This window comes from Zasmidium cellare (assembly GCF_010093935.1).
Source record: "Zasmidium cellare ATCC 36951 unplaced genomic scaffold M409scaffold_5, whole genome shotgun sequence".
Classification (NCBI taxonomy): Eukaryota; Fungi; Ascomycota; class Dothideomycetes; order Mycosphaerellales; family Mycosphaerellaceae; genus Zasmidium; species Zasmidium cellare.
The window spans coordinates 961,209-974,050 of record NW_022986949.1 but is presented as its reverse complement, the minus strand read 5'-3'; the positions used below and the strand labels follow the sequence as shown (position 1 = coordinate 974,050).

Sequence of the window (12,842 nt, the reverse complement as noted above, 5' to 3'; positions counted from 1 at the left end):
CTGACACCTCAGACAACATGGAAACATCGAAACGTACCGTCCTTATCACAGGTTGTTCGGCCGGCGGCATGGGGGCTGCGCTGGCTAAAGAGTTCCACGCAGCTGGACTTTCCGTGATTGCGACTGCAAGGGACACGACGAAAATGGCAGAACTCAAAGCTCTGGGCATCGCTACCTTACAACTGGATGTTCAGTCTGCGACTTCTATCGCAGCCTGTGTCGAGAAAGTGCCTCGACTGGATATCCTCATCAACAATGCTGGAGCCTCGTACACCATGCCAGTCTCCGACATTGACATTGCAGAAGCAAGAAGGCTATTCGACACAAATGTTTGGGGATGCATCGCAGTCACCCAAGCGTTTCTGCCGCTGCTCATGAAATCATCACAAGCTGTGATCGTTAATCATACGTCTGTCGGAGTGGGAATGAGCATTCCATTCCAAGGCGTGTACAACGCTTCGAAGGCGGCCATGTCCATGTTTTCAAAAACTATGCGCCTAGAGCTGGAAGGATTCGGAATAGCAGCCGTCAATCTGAAGACCGGCGGGGTGCAGACCAACATCGTGAAGAACATACAAGCACGAAGCCCACAATTGCCCAAAGACTCGATATACTCGCCGGCTCGAGAAGCTGTGGAGGCAGCCTTGCGAAGTGAGTGGGTGGAGAAGCGTGGAATGGGGATCACGGCCGAGCAATGGGCCAAGCAAGTCGTAGCGGAGCTCTTGAAGGAGTCGCCGCCGGCGGTTGTATGGAAGGGCGAGTCAGCTTGGATGGCTAGCCTTTTGAGTTGGTTGCCAGCACGATGGTTTGATGGTATGGTGAAGAAGATGACAGGTCTTGTGGAGATTGAGAAGATATTGAAACGATAATATGTAGCTTTTAAAGATGTTTGCGGCGAAAACATTGCTTGTGCATAGTAATTGAATTAGGCCTGCGTATGTTCGTCAGTCTCATCATCGAATAGAGTAATGGTGTCTCATACATCACGGCAAAAGTACTCCGCAATGCAAGCCGAGTCCAACTGCCTCTTGCTATCACGGAAACAGTTGAAAGGCCTCCCGTTGTTTCCAGTGCCCGCAAATGCTCCAACAGCAAGGCCGTTGGCGCCAGCGTTGATGTTACTTTGAAAAGTGACGCCAGTCTGTTGAAAGACCCGGCTGTTCTGGCCTTCGAAATTGAATGGACTTCCATTGGTAATGTGGGCTACAGAGCCGGAGTCTGGGTTCTGTCCATTTTGCGAGTTGGCAATCTCCTTGTAGTACTCTGCTTGACCGCCGGTCGAGCCAGCAGCGAAGTGGCAATTGGCAAGGTAGACGACTTCATCGGCGAAGGCAGCACTGGCCAGGATTGGTATGGCGAGGAGGGCGGTGGAGAAGTGCATCTTGGTGTAAGCTTGGAGATGTGGATTTGAAAGGGTTTTGGGCTTGAGTTGGGCAATGCATTCTTATATCCTGTGCTGAAGACACGACGTAGTATTGAAAGCCGGTTACATTAATAGATATATTGAGTACTTCCAAGGCTATTGGCATGTAGCATGGCGCTAATTTCTGATGGCGTCGGGCAAAGCTGCTCGTAAAGATCAAAGAAGCTCCGTAGTCGTACACACCAAATCCGACGCTGTTGGACATTCACAGAATCACGAAAAGCCCACATCCAACCAAAGACCAAGTGTGGGCACAGTTGGTCATTATATCGCCGGATATCACGGTAGCCTATGCGCCGCTGAACGTCAGCCGCCGCAAATCCAGCAAGAAACCCATGACCTACACGCATTGTCGTACGTGACATCCGACACGCTTACGTGGGGAGAGTGAGCGCTCAACATGGAAAGCAAGACCGGGGCTCCCATTTTTGATGACCTTCTAAACGACACCGAGTGAGCGTCCTCAGCGTGATGAAATTCGCCGCGATGCAGTCTCATTGAGGTAAAGCAAATTGAGGTGTAGGTTAGGTCCGAGGCCGACTGAAGACAAAAGCTTAAGATTCTGAGAGGATGTAGCTGCAAAGGAAGACTCCTCGAAAGGTAATCGATTCCTCTTGCTTCACCCATCTCTCGCTTCATTGGCTCCTCGCGACAAGTTTACGACCGATCTGGGCTCGCCCATGCTGTTGTTAATGAGTACCGTATTGTCGTTGGTCAGAGGTATCTCAGACGCCACCAGAAGCTGCCAAAGTGTAGGGGGCCCAATTTGAAAAGCAACAACCCAGAGCACAGACTCAGTGCAGTGTACGATCAGTGTCGAGGCAGGGCACCGAGTATTAGCCGCTGCTATTGCTGTTGTCAAATCTGGCGTTTTGCATCGTGGACTCAGTGTACTCCGCTCGCACCAAAGGAGTCGTTGGGTACAACAACATTCTCGATACACAGTGCGGCTCTGGAGTCCACGCAAGATAGTGCGTAGAGAGTACTGGCATCTGTCGAAGATCGAGGAACTCCCGGTATTCAATTTCAAGAAACAGGTCTGAGACTGCCCTAGGTCTTGACCAGGCATGTACGAGTCGGTGAAAAGCCGGCTGAAGTGCTAATCAGACTGTTACGGTCGTCTCAAGAGCTTGATATCTTCCAACAGTAGACGAACGTCGATCAGTTGATACTCGTCATAGATGGACCAGCGGAGCAACGGTCCTCTTTGCATTTGTTCAAAGAAATCTGCCAATGGGGATTGCTCTCCGTGGATGTTCCAAACTCGATGCCGCTCACGAGCAGCAACATCCATCGAGCATTCGACGTTGTCTCAAAGTAGTCAAATTGGTCTGATCTTTTCTCAATCAGGATATGGGCCACACGTCATGAGGAAAGGAGAATCTTATTTGCAGGAGGTGAAGTTGGAAATCGATCCATGTCGTCAGGATCTCGCTGATTGGTGGAAGAGATATTCACGCTAGTGAAAGTCTAAACACCAGACCAGTAGCTCCCCCTGGTCCTCGTCGTCGGGTCTTCTTCCTAACACAAATGCAGCTTTCACCACGAAGACGCTCATGCCTGGACCGACGAAGCCAGTACGATCATAACCGGCCTCAGTACTTCTATCCAGATACCAGTCGTACAGAGTGATCCAATACCAGGGCTGGAATTGCTCATTGGTTGACAGACGCTGTTGAAAAAACAAAGAGTCGTCTATTTCACTCTTATCACGGGCCGGAACATACGATCGAGCAGCGCCTTGCCTCAGTTCAATCATGACTTGAGCTTTCGCTGCCCATGAGCTTTTCTCTTCCCTTCACCACATGAAGACTCGACCGCTGATGACATAGCCTGCCTTGCGTCGGCCGTCAGCGGGAGTGCTTACTCTTGCCTTTCTGGTTTGCAATTGCCAAAGACTCACGAAGCACCTGCTGTCCAAGTGCGAAGTGCACATGCCGAGAAACGCCAGTAGCTCAGCATCAGCCAAGCCGTCAAGAAGATCGCTTCTGCCAGCTGCAGCTGAAAGAGCGAGTACGACGCCAAGAGGCTGCCGAGAAACCGCTGCGAACTCGAAACTTATAACAAGATCTATCCCGTGAGAGTATTGCTGCTCAATCCTCATCAGACTTCAACATGGGATTGGACATTGTCATTGTCGGTTCAGGTCTGGCAGGTCTGGCCGCTGGTGCCTTTCTCAGGAAGCAGCACACCATTACCATACTCGAGAAGAGCAAGCTCGACTTCCAACAAAATGACTACGGTATCTCAGTCATCGCAAATGCATACAGTCTACTGCAAAAAGCCGGTATAGATGATACACAGCTGGACATGGCAGTCATGACGAAGCTCTGGCAGAGGACCGCCGGTAATGAGGAAATCGTGACTGCAGATTTCGATACGAGGAAGACCTTCGGCGCACCCAGTGTTCTGACTAAACGGAGCCACTTACAAAGGGAGCTGTACAGATTGGCAACGAGTGCCGCACTGAAGGGCCAGCCGGCAGAGATTATTGAGAACATCAAAGTCAAGAGCGTTGACGCAAACACTGGAATGGTAAACACTTCGGACGGGAGGTCCTTTTCTGGCGACTTGCTCATAGGAGCCGACGGTATCAACTCGGTCGTTCGTGCTGCTGTGTTGTCCTCAGACGGCAAGTCTGCCTGCGAAGCACTGGCGACATCCCATGATCTTCTGGCCTACATGGCACAAATTCCTCTATCCGCCTTGGCTTCTTCTCCATCCCTGAGCTTCCTTGCTGACCCCGAAACTTCGGCTGGACTAGTGAATTTCTCATCTCCAAGAGGCAGAACTGACAAACTTCGGATTCTTGGCTACCATACCTCTCCGAGAGAGTTCCAACTTGTCGGATATGCCTCAGAAGAAGAGTTTGCTGCACAGTTTGACCAGTTTGGCACAAGCATCATCAAAGGCGTCCCTGCCTCGCGGGCAAAACATGCTCTCTCTGAGTTCGACTCGGCAATCACGGACCTGTACGACCATCATCGCTCTGGTGATGGCACTGTCGAGGTTTGGGGGATCCGAGATCTCGATCCTCTTCCTCGCTGGTCGCTCGGCAAGACTCTGCTCATTGGCGATTCTTGTCATGCAGTAACGCCTCACGCCGGGCAGGGATGCAATATTGCTTTTGAAGATGCCGAGGCGCTAGGCGTCGTATTGGAAGATGTCAACAGCGATATGGAGATCGAAAGCGCTTTGGAAAAATTCCTCAAGATTCGAAAGGAACGGGCAGAGTTCGTGGCCAATGGTTCCAGACACATGGGTGCTCTGCTTGGGCCAGAGGCGGGACCTTTTGATGAGTCTAGAAGGAGGGAATTTGGCATGAAGACCTATGGGTACAGGGGAGCGAAGCAGGCTCTAGAGCAGCTCGAAGGTACCGCATAGTACAACCACTTTTCATGTGCGAGGCTTGGGTGAGAATTGGATGGGGAGCTGTCGCTGTTGCTCCTGCGGCCATTCTGTCATGATGTCGAGTACCCAACGCCCTCAGTGTTGCAGCCATCTTGGCGGATCACTTTCGACGCATGATGAAATGATGTTTGCGAGATCAGTCGTAAATCGATGGCTCTATTTGCCCCGCGTATACCGGGCTCAGAGTACCAGTCCCGCTTGGAATATCTGCGCTGTGTTTGAGACTCTCTTGTATAGTCACGATGTGGAGTTTGGATAAAACAACATGTCCGTCAGATCGAACGTCGCCATCCCAATTCCGAGATCGAGATCAGTACAGCGATACTCCTCGAGAGCTATCCCTCCCTTGCTACCTGCCGGTTGTCGAGTACAGCTGATGTACACAACATTTTCGCCATCAGCTGTATGGAGAACTACATCACGAAGCCTAGCGGTGTCCGGGATATCCTGTGAAGCCGGCTCCGACGAGGATGAAGGCGAATCCAGCTCCGAATCGCAAAGGGCCAGTTGATCTTCCAGTGCAATGATTATCTTGGCAAACAGTCCAAGTCTTTTGCCTGAGTGATGGCCCTCCATACGATTTGATGATATCAAGAGATCGGCTGTTCGGCGACGCAGGGTAGCATCTCGGCACTTGCAGGCTACAGTGAACAGTGTTGAGAAAACACCTTGCCCGAAGACTCCAGCTGGGTGCGGGAGATAATCAGATCTCGGCGGAGGAGGACCAAATGGTGGCGATTGGGAGTCCCATTCAGATGATGCAGAGACATCATTGTTCTGAGCATGGTCCTCAGCAATGCTCAGCCTACTCATAAGATTCTCGGCGACTGGAAAGTCCGAGTATTGCCATTGTACAAGGAGTTCCGCCGCTGTGAATCCAGCAGAGAACTCTTCGAAGTATGCATCAGCCCATCGCTCGCTTGTGGACCGACATGCGAGCATCGTCGATCTGGCCACAAACGACCGCACCAAAAGCCTGACGGCGTTCCGAGACGGATACTCGCCAGCCGCCAGAAGCTGGGCACAAGCCTTTTTCCATTGCAGATGGCCGTTCTGGATGCCGTCAAATTGAGCCTGGCGTGCAGCTGACAGGGGCATGGTTTTACTGAGACTGTTGACCAAGCAGAAGCGGCTGGCAGGGTTCTGTGAAAGAAGGCTTGACCACTGTGTATCTACCAAATCTTCCGCGACTCGAAGCAGCTCGGCCTGAAGCTCCTGGCCAGCACTTGTGAGAGCCTCTAGATGGTGAAGAGCCTCCTCAAGCGAATTGAAGACAACGGTGTAACCCAATTCGGACGGTGTTCCACCAGACTGCGGGAGCAAGGGTTGGAAGTTGTTTGAAAAGTCTGCCACATCCTCCACAAGACCCAATCGCTCATTCAATATCCTGTTGCCAGTACGGGCATGCCGGGCGGCGCACAAAGGATTGCCTCTGGTGACCTCAAAGACCAGAAAAACAACGCAGCCGACAATGACAGGTGCCAACGATGTCTCGCCTTGTTGTATCGATTTGGCCAGGTGTGCAATTGCCCTTGAGTACAGCCTCAATGCCAGATCCATCTGATCTGGTCGAGAAGGACGCGACAAAGAGCTGTGCACCATGTCCAGCACAGAATTATCCAGAGCGCCTAGTGCAGCTACCGCGAAAAACACTGCCGGTGCTGTCTCACTCGCTGCCAGAGCCTGCATTGCCCACGATGTTGGGTAACCTCGTGATGCATACCCGGTGCAGCTACGGTGGCGGAAGTATTCAAAAGCCTGCCACACTTCGGGTCTGGCGTCCAGATCGAGCAGGGGTTTTCGTGGAGCCGCAGGGACACTTATACTGTCTTGTGAGATTTGTCTTATTGTGGCGGTGGGATCTGTCTGTTCTTGTTCGCTGGGGCGTACTGCAACCTCCCAGCTGTCGTAACCTTTGCACTCTCGACCAGATCGAAGACATTGCTGGCAGGACGGACGCTCGTTTCCGCATCGGATCTTGCGAGCCCTTGCGGTAAGTCTGTCAGCTACTAATTCATGCCCTGCATACTCGCTTCTCAGAAACTGACCGGCATGTCCGACAGTGCATGAGCGCGAGGCTGCCGGCGCCTGCTTTGCGTCTGGCCATGGCCTTGAATCAGCATGGGGCGACGAGTATCTGATGAAGAGAAGCCAGAATTGATTTGCCACTGCTGATTCACTTGATCAAGAAGAGGTGGAGGTGTTGTCGCATGACTAACCGAGGGCACCGGAGCACTTTTGCAACGCCGGTATTTGCGGGTTTTGGGGCGGGCAGAGCTTACATCATTTCTTAGCAAATTCGTGGACCTAAAATGTACACATCCGGCCGAAGCCTTGCCTGAAGAAGAGATCTATACGACAGTGACTTCAACCGCAGCCGTGTCAAGAGTCCTGCAATGTCGACCACACGCAGCGAAATGGAATCACATTGTCATGATCATGGGTGAGCTGCAGATCAACAGGCCATTCTACCCTCGATATTCAGCTCAAAGTGGAACATTCGTCTCCATTACTCCCACGCCGTCTAACCAGCTTGGAGTGCAATTAGCAGCGCTGTCGCTTATAAAAAGCTGGAGAGGTAGTAGTTCGACTCGTTCTCCACGGACCGGGACCAGGAGGGTAGATCGTCCTGTAGCTACCCTCTCGAAAGTGTCTGCGCTACCAGCGGACGTAGCGTGCGATCGACTGGGAACTCGATGACGACTGGCCCCTGGGTCGTCAAAGCTGTACGGAAATGGCGTTGCAGTTCATCCCGATTCAGAGCTTTGAACGTCGAGCAACCCCACGAGCGAGCGCTCGCAGAGATGTCCAGACCCGGTATGTCCAGATGTGGAACCCTCGGCGTCTCCTCGAGTACCGCAAACTCCTTCAGCACGGCGTACTCTTCATTCACGGGTACAAGGACAATCAGTCTCAGCTGATTCTGCACTGCAGTATATAAGCATTGCAGTGAGTACTGGAAAGAGCCGTCGCCGACAACTAGGACTGTGAGTCGACCGCTCGAGATCGTCTTCTGAGCCACTGCAACGCCAACAGCTGCAGGCATGTTCCAGCCCAAGCCACCGCTTGCGAACGTGAAGCAGGTCTCGGGTTCTGTACTAGGCCAAGCTTGCACAAGATCAGCGGTGCTCGAAGGCGTTTCATGGACCAGAAGGGTGTCTGAGGGACGGATCTCAGCCACTGCGCTGAAAGCTTCGAGGGGTGTCATCAGAGAGCCAGATGATGTGTTCTGCTTGGACTTGCTCAGGACATTTTCGTGGTGCGAGTAGTGCTTTGTCAACTGTTTCGACGTTCCCAAGGACTTAAGCAGACTGTGCAGTCCGTTCAGGGCCAACCCAGCGTCAGAAAGGAGACTGTCGCAGATAAGAGCCTTCGCAGCATCGTTTGGATCGTTCGTTATGTGGAGAAGCTCTGTTCCATCCACCAGCACAGGACCAGCAACCCATGGATAGTACCGAAAGACTTCAGCGCCGATGACGATGACAAGGTCAAATCCGTCCAAATATTGTGCGAGCGGTCCTCGAGCGGTAGGTAACGGCCCGTGGTGCTGTTCATGCGTCTCTGGAAACACAGCTCTTTCGCACATGGGGGCCTGGAAGACTGGGCACGCGAGCAATTCTGCGACCGCGACAGCCGTATCCCAGGCCAACGCTTTGTCCACTTCCGCTCCCAGCACCAAAGCTGGTCTTTGTGCTTTGTGAATTCGCTCTGCAAATTGCTTCAGACGTTCTGGGTCAGGTCCGAAGCGTGTGCTGACTGATCTTGGAATGACAGGTCTCGTGTACGGCACGTCCCAATCATCAAGTGGCACCGAGATGTACACCGGGCCCATTGGTGGGCTGCAATGCGGTCGAGATGCCTCGTATGAGAGCAGCCGGCACGTCTACTGCTCGAACAGGCTCGTATGACCATTTGATATACGGCCTCGGGAGGGTTGCTGCCTCTCGATTTGCAAGCATTGGCTCGCCGATAAGCATTTCTCGTGTTTGCTGCCCTGCAACGATGACGAGCGGGATCTTGGTCAAGAAGGCTGTCACAATGGTGCCCTTGCCATTCAGTCAGTGTGTTACGAGCGAACCCAGCATTTAATCAATGCCGGAAGATCCTGCCGTACATACCATCGCGTTTCCAGTGCCAGCGGACGTGTGCAAGCTGACCAGTGCGGGCTTATTCTGCCTGGCTTCAGAGTACCCGCCTGCCATGCCCACTACTGAGGCTTCTTGCAAACCGAAGACATACTCGAAGCCTTCGGGAAAGCATTTCAGCATGGGTTGCTCTGTTGATCCGGGATTGCCGAAGACGACTTTCATGTCGTATGCGCGGAGTACATCGTAGAATGCGTGCCAGACTGTCCGGCTGCGGCATAATCTGACATCGTTATGGTGATTGTCTGGCAGCTCTCAAACGCGCAAACACTGCCTAGACTTGTGAACTCGGGCTAGCAGACATAAGTACACTCACATCGCGCAGTCGGACTTCAGACAGACCGACGACACCTTCGTCATACAACGGGTCCTGCGCAAAGAAGGCGCACTATTCGACGAGACTCCGGAATTGACATGAAGCTTCAAACAGTAGCCTCTACCTGGCGCTTCCGCTGCTGCCCGAATCGCTGAACAGGCTCACTGCGAGTACTTGACGGTGAGAGGATTGAGGCTTTCGTCCCAGCCTTGTTAAAACTCACGACGTCGCTGAAAAATATCAAGAAGCATAGTATACATGATTGTCTACGAAATCGAGGCAGGGTGGCCACCAAGTATTACATTCAGATACCAAATCACTATCAACCGACGCAATAACACGACTCCCCATTGCCACCACTGCGACCGCCTCCTGGGACCTCACAGCCTCTTGCCCGTCAAATGTCCGATTCCCGCCTTGAAGATATCTTCAATGACAGCCACTTCCTCCATGTTTCGTGGTGCATAAAGGAATGTCCAACCCGCGTTCACCATTCCCAGCGATGCGAGAGGAAATCGCTCTCCCCAACCCGCAGACACCACTTTGTAGGTATCCGTCTCGGTGAGCCACACATGCAACGAGTTCTCTGCAGGATGGACGTGTGCGATCTCGTCGCCAAGCACTTTGTCGTGTGCGCCATGCCGATGTGCTGGTAATGCGTAGATTGCGTCGGTGGTGCGTCCTTCGGTGACAGATTTGTCCAACTTCAGCGCGTCACTCAACTGGTCCGCGTACTTCTTCGGCAGAGCATGCAGGCGATCGTACGCGGCTTTGTCCAAGGGTGTCTTTGCCGGGTACTGTCGCTGTGGTAGTGTGCGCTCAATGATTCGAGGTGGCTGCCCTTCGCGGCGCGGAAGCGTCTTGGGTAAGTACGAGGACCGGTTTGAGACAGTGTTGGGGCGTCCTTGAGGTCGTCGCCGGGGAAAGCGCGCAAGACTCGAAATTTGGAGATTCTGACATAGCCAGAGACGTTCGCCGGAGTGCCTCCTGTTCCAAAGTCGATCCACGCGGTATAGTCACGATAGAGCCATGTCGCGAACCCGAGTATGCCAGTGAGTGCTGCCGCGCCTGCACCCAAGATCAGGCGATTATCGAAAGCTTGCTGCTGCAGCGAATCCATCTCTTTTTTCAAACTCTCGTAAAGGTAGCTGGTAAGTGTCGAAGTCGTAAGCCACTTGATGTTGCTGTCTTGCTCCTGCCAAAGTGCGGCAAATATGAGGGCATTGCTGGCAAGCTTGAGGTCATCGACGACCTCACAGCGGCCATGGCTCAACCGTCGGATTCTGGTGTCTCCCCGTGCGAAAGCCGTATTCGATGCTGTCGCTCGGCATGTCTATCATGCTGACGTGGATATTAATCACGGCCACAAATCGACCACTACACCGCTACTATATCTGTTCAAATTGACTGGCTCGTATTTTGCATTAGTGCAGATGAGTAGCTCCGGTACCCATGGAAACAAGGCTGGGGCCCCGCGGCGAAGCGGGCATGCACGGGATGCTCTATTCCGACTGGCTCGCTGCGTGCATAAATCACGCGCACGAGCTAGCAACAGGCGCAATCTAAGCTTTGACTAGCGTATGATCCCATCACTTACGATAATTCCTTTTTGGGCATCTGCCAAGAAGCATGTGCGTTTGGTCAACTGGAGAACGCCAGCATCCGTGTGGCTCGCTCCTTGCGCTATAGTCATCAAAATCAAGAGATAAGATGAGAAACAACGTTCCGCTTTGCCCCTGCTCTTGACTGCACTCTCGCCGAAAGTGAAACGCAGGGAGACGCCATCACTCCAACTGGCAAGCAGTGGCCGACAGCCGTGCCCTTGATGATAGTTCAGATTCTTAGACAACTCGCAAGCCATGGGGATGGCAGCTTGACTTCGAGTGGAAGCAGGGTAGTATTCACACAGCAGTGCGCACAGTGTCGAGATGTAATAGAGATTACACGGTTACTAGATGCCTCTCTACTAGTATCACACTCGGCCATCTTCCAACAGTGCCGTGAAAACTCCCAAAGCTTCGGCGCGTTCGCCTGCAATGTCCCTGTGCCACATCCAGTCCATTCTCCAAGTGATGTTCTGTTCAAACATCTTTGGATCATCGTTCACGCCTTTCAGACGCAAGGCACACAGCACTCCCGCCTCGCGACTTGTCTCGCAAACGCGCTGGCTCCTGGGTCGCCGTATCTTGTCATACGCTTGGAAGGCGAGGGTTACCTTCTCCAGCGTATCCACTACGCCAAACAAGCTGCTCAAAACGTATGCATCTTCAATGGCCTGGCCTGCACCTTGCCCTTGGAATGGAGTGGAAGCGTGCGCGGCATCTCCGAGCATGGCGACTCTGCCTCTGCAGTAGGTTGGCGCTCGGGGATGATCCCACATTGACCAAGCCGCCGTGTCTGGGTTATCGAGCAATTTGAGGAGCTTCTGAGCTTGTGAACCACATGCAGAGAACTCTTTTGCAATCTTTCTATACTCAGCCTTCTGAACTGTCGGACCCTCCCAATTCTTGTAGGAGCTATTGATGGCCACGACATTCATCGTCGCCCCGAAGTCGATCGGGTAGGTCATGATGCATGCACCGTCTCCGACGAGGATGGTTGAGTTTTTCGCAAATCGCTCGCCCAATGCGGCTTCGGCATCTTTCATTGGTATCAGACCTGTACCCATTGCCGATTAGGCATTATCAAAGCTCTGTTATAGTCAAACAGACTAATCTCTGTACGCAACACTCCCTGTGAAGACCGCGTCGAGGGCAGGGTGATCGTCTCCGAGTAGGTGTCTACGAATCACACTGTGAATACCATCCGCTCCAACCACGCAGTCCGCCTCAGCCGTGGTGCTATCTTTGAAATGAAGCTTGAGGGGAAACCCCGGCTCGTCTTCGACGCGTTCAAGACGCTTGCCGAAATGTGCGATCTCCTTCGGTACCAGACGCATGAACTCATCCAAGAACTTTGCCCGATGAACCGTGCTCTGACCGGTCTCATTCTTCGGCGTGGCAATGAGCTCTCCTTCCCTTTCTCCCATCCCATAGACGTATTCAAACCACACGTTCCTCTCCTCATGCCATTGGTTGTGTGTGACCTGTCGGAGATATGCTTCTTCTGTCTCTTTCCCGAGGAGGCGCAAAGCTCGCTGGGCGCTGGGACCGAATGCTACGCCAGCACCGATTTCAGAGAACTTGTGGGCAGCTTCGTACACTTGGACTTCCAGATGAGCATGCTTCAATAGTCCAATCGCAACACAAAGGCCTCCCATGCCACCCTCAACGACCGCGACCTTAATCTTTTGACCTTGTTCGGGCATTTCGAGTGACGGGGTAGCAGAGCGGCTTCAAAGTTCGATGAAGGAAAGGGCAAGACGATGTGTGACGAAATCGAAGATCAAATGTCGTTGCAACGAGTGCAGACATCTTCTGAATACATGTACTAGCATCGCATTGATGTGTTAGTTGTCCTCGACATCACTTTGCGTCACCAGCTTTGGGGGAGGCAGGAGATCCCCTGAGTTCGCCATTGGCGCTTCTCCGAAAGATCGACAGCCCGA

The 12,842-nt window shown here is 52.8% G+C and overlaps 7 protein-coding genes across 7 annotated transcripts; 2 read left to right on the top strand and 5 right to left on the bottom strand.

The window, feature by feature from the left end:
• Nucleotides 1-17: 17 nt before the first annotated feature.
• Nucleotides 18-869, top strand: M409DRAFT_63778 (uncharacterized protein; the record flags this gene model as incomplete). The annotated part of the gene is made up of 1 exon (XM_033815760.1): nucleotides 18-869. One exon carries the CDS (start codon nucleotides 18-20, stop codon nucleotides 867-869), a length of 852 nt encoding a protein of 283 aa, XP_033672445.1.
• A 107-nt stretch (nucleotides 870-976) lies between these two features.
• Nucleotides 977-1,381, bottom strand: M409DRAFT_50972 (uncharacterized protein; the record flags this gene model as incomplete). Its single annotated transcript, XM_033811684.1, has 1 exon — nucleotides 977-1,381. The coding sequence occupies one exon, from the start codon at nucleotides 1,379-1,381 to the stop codon at nucleotides 977-979; it is 405 nt and encodes a 134-aa protein (XP_033672444.1).
• A 2,157-nt stretch (nucleotides 1,382-3,538) lies between these two features.
• M409DRAFT_63790 (uncharacterized protein) lies at nucleotides 3,539-4,807 on the top strand (the record flags this gene model as incomplete). Its single annotated transcript, XM_033815768.1, has 2 exons — nucleotides 3,539-4,722; nucleotides 4,765-4,807. The coding sequence occupies 2 exons, from the start codon at nucleotides 3,539-3,541 to the stop codon at nucleotides 4,805-4,807; spliced, it is 1,227 nt and encodes a 408-aa protein (XP_033672443.1).
• Nucleotides 4,808-5,071: 264 nt separating this feature from the next.
• M409DRAFT_18666 (uncharacterized protein) lies at nucleotides 5,072-6,523 on the bottom strand (the record flags this gene model as incomplete). The annotated part of the gene is made up of 1 exon (XM_033804601.1): nucleotides 5,072-6,523. One exon carries the CDS (start codon nucleotides 6,521-6,523, stop codon nucleotides 5,072-5,074), a length of 1,452 nt encoding a protein of 483 aa, XP_033672442.1.
• Nucleotides 6,524-7,469: 946 nt separating this feature from the next.
• On the bottom strand, nucleotides 7,470-9,036 carry M409DRAFT_63776 (uncharacterized protein; the record flags this gene model as incomplete). Its single annotated transcript, XM_033815759.1, has 3 exons — nucleotides 7,470-8,673; nucleotides 8,744-8,880; nucleotides 8,953-9,036. The coding sequence occupies 3 exons, from the start codon at nucleotides 9,034-9,036 to the stop codon at nucleotides 7,470-7,472; spliced, it is 1,425 nt and encodes a 474-aa protein (XP_033672441.1).
• Nucleotides 9,037-9,675: 639 nt separating this feature from the next.
• On the bottom strand, nucleotides 9,676-10,415 carry M409DRAFT_63775 (uncharacterized protein; the record flags this gene model as incomplete). The annotated part of the gene is made up of 2 exons (XM_033815758.1): nucleotides 9,676-10,064; nucleotides 10,094-10,415. 2 exons carry the CDS (start codon nucleotides 10,413-10,415, stop codon nucleotides 9,676-9,678), a joined length of 711 nt encoding a protein of 236 aa, XP_033672440.1.
• An 852-nt stretch (nucleotides 10,416-11,267) lies between these two features.
• M409DRAFT_35798 (uncharacterized protein) lies at nucleotides 11,268-12,602 on the bottom strand (the record flags this gene model as incomplete). Its single annotated transcript, XM_033810446.1, has 2 exons — nucleotides 11,268-11,953; nucleotides 12,026-12,602. 2 exons carry the CDS (start codon nucleotides 12,600-12,602, stop codon nucleotides 11,268-11,270), a joined length of 1,263 nt encoding a protein of 420 aa, XP_033672439.1.
• Between the last annotated feature and the right edge of the window lie 240 nt (nucleotides 12,603-12,842).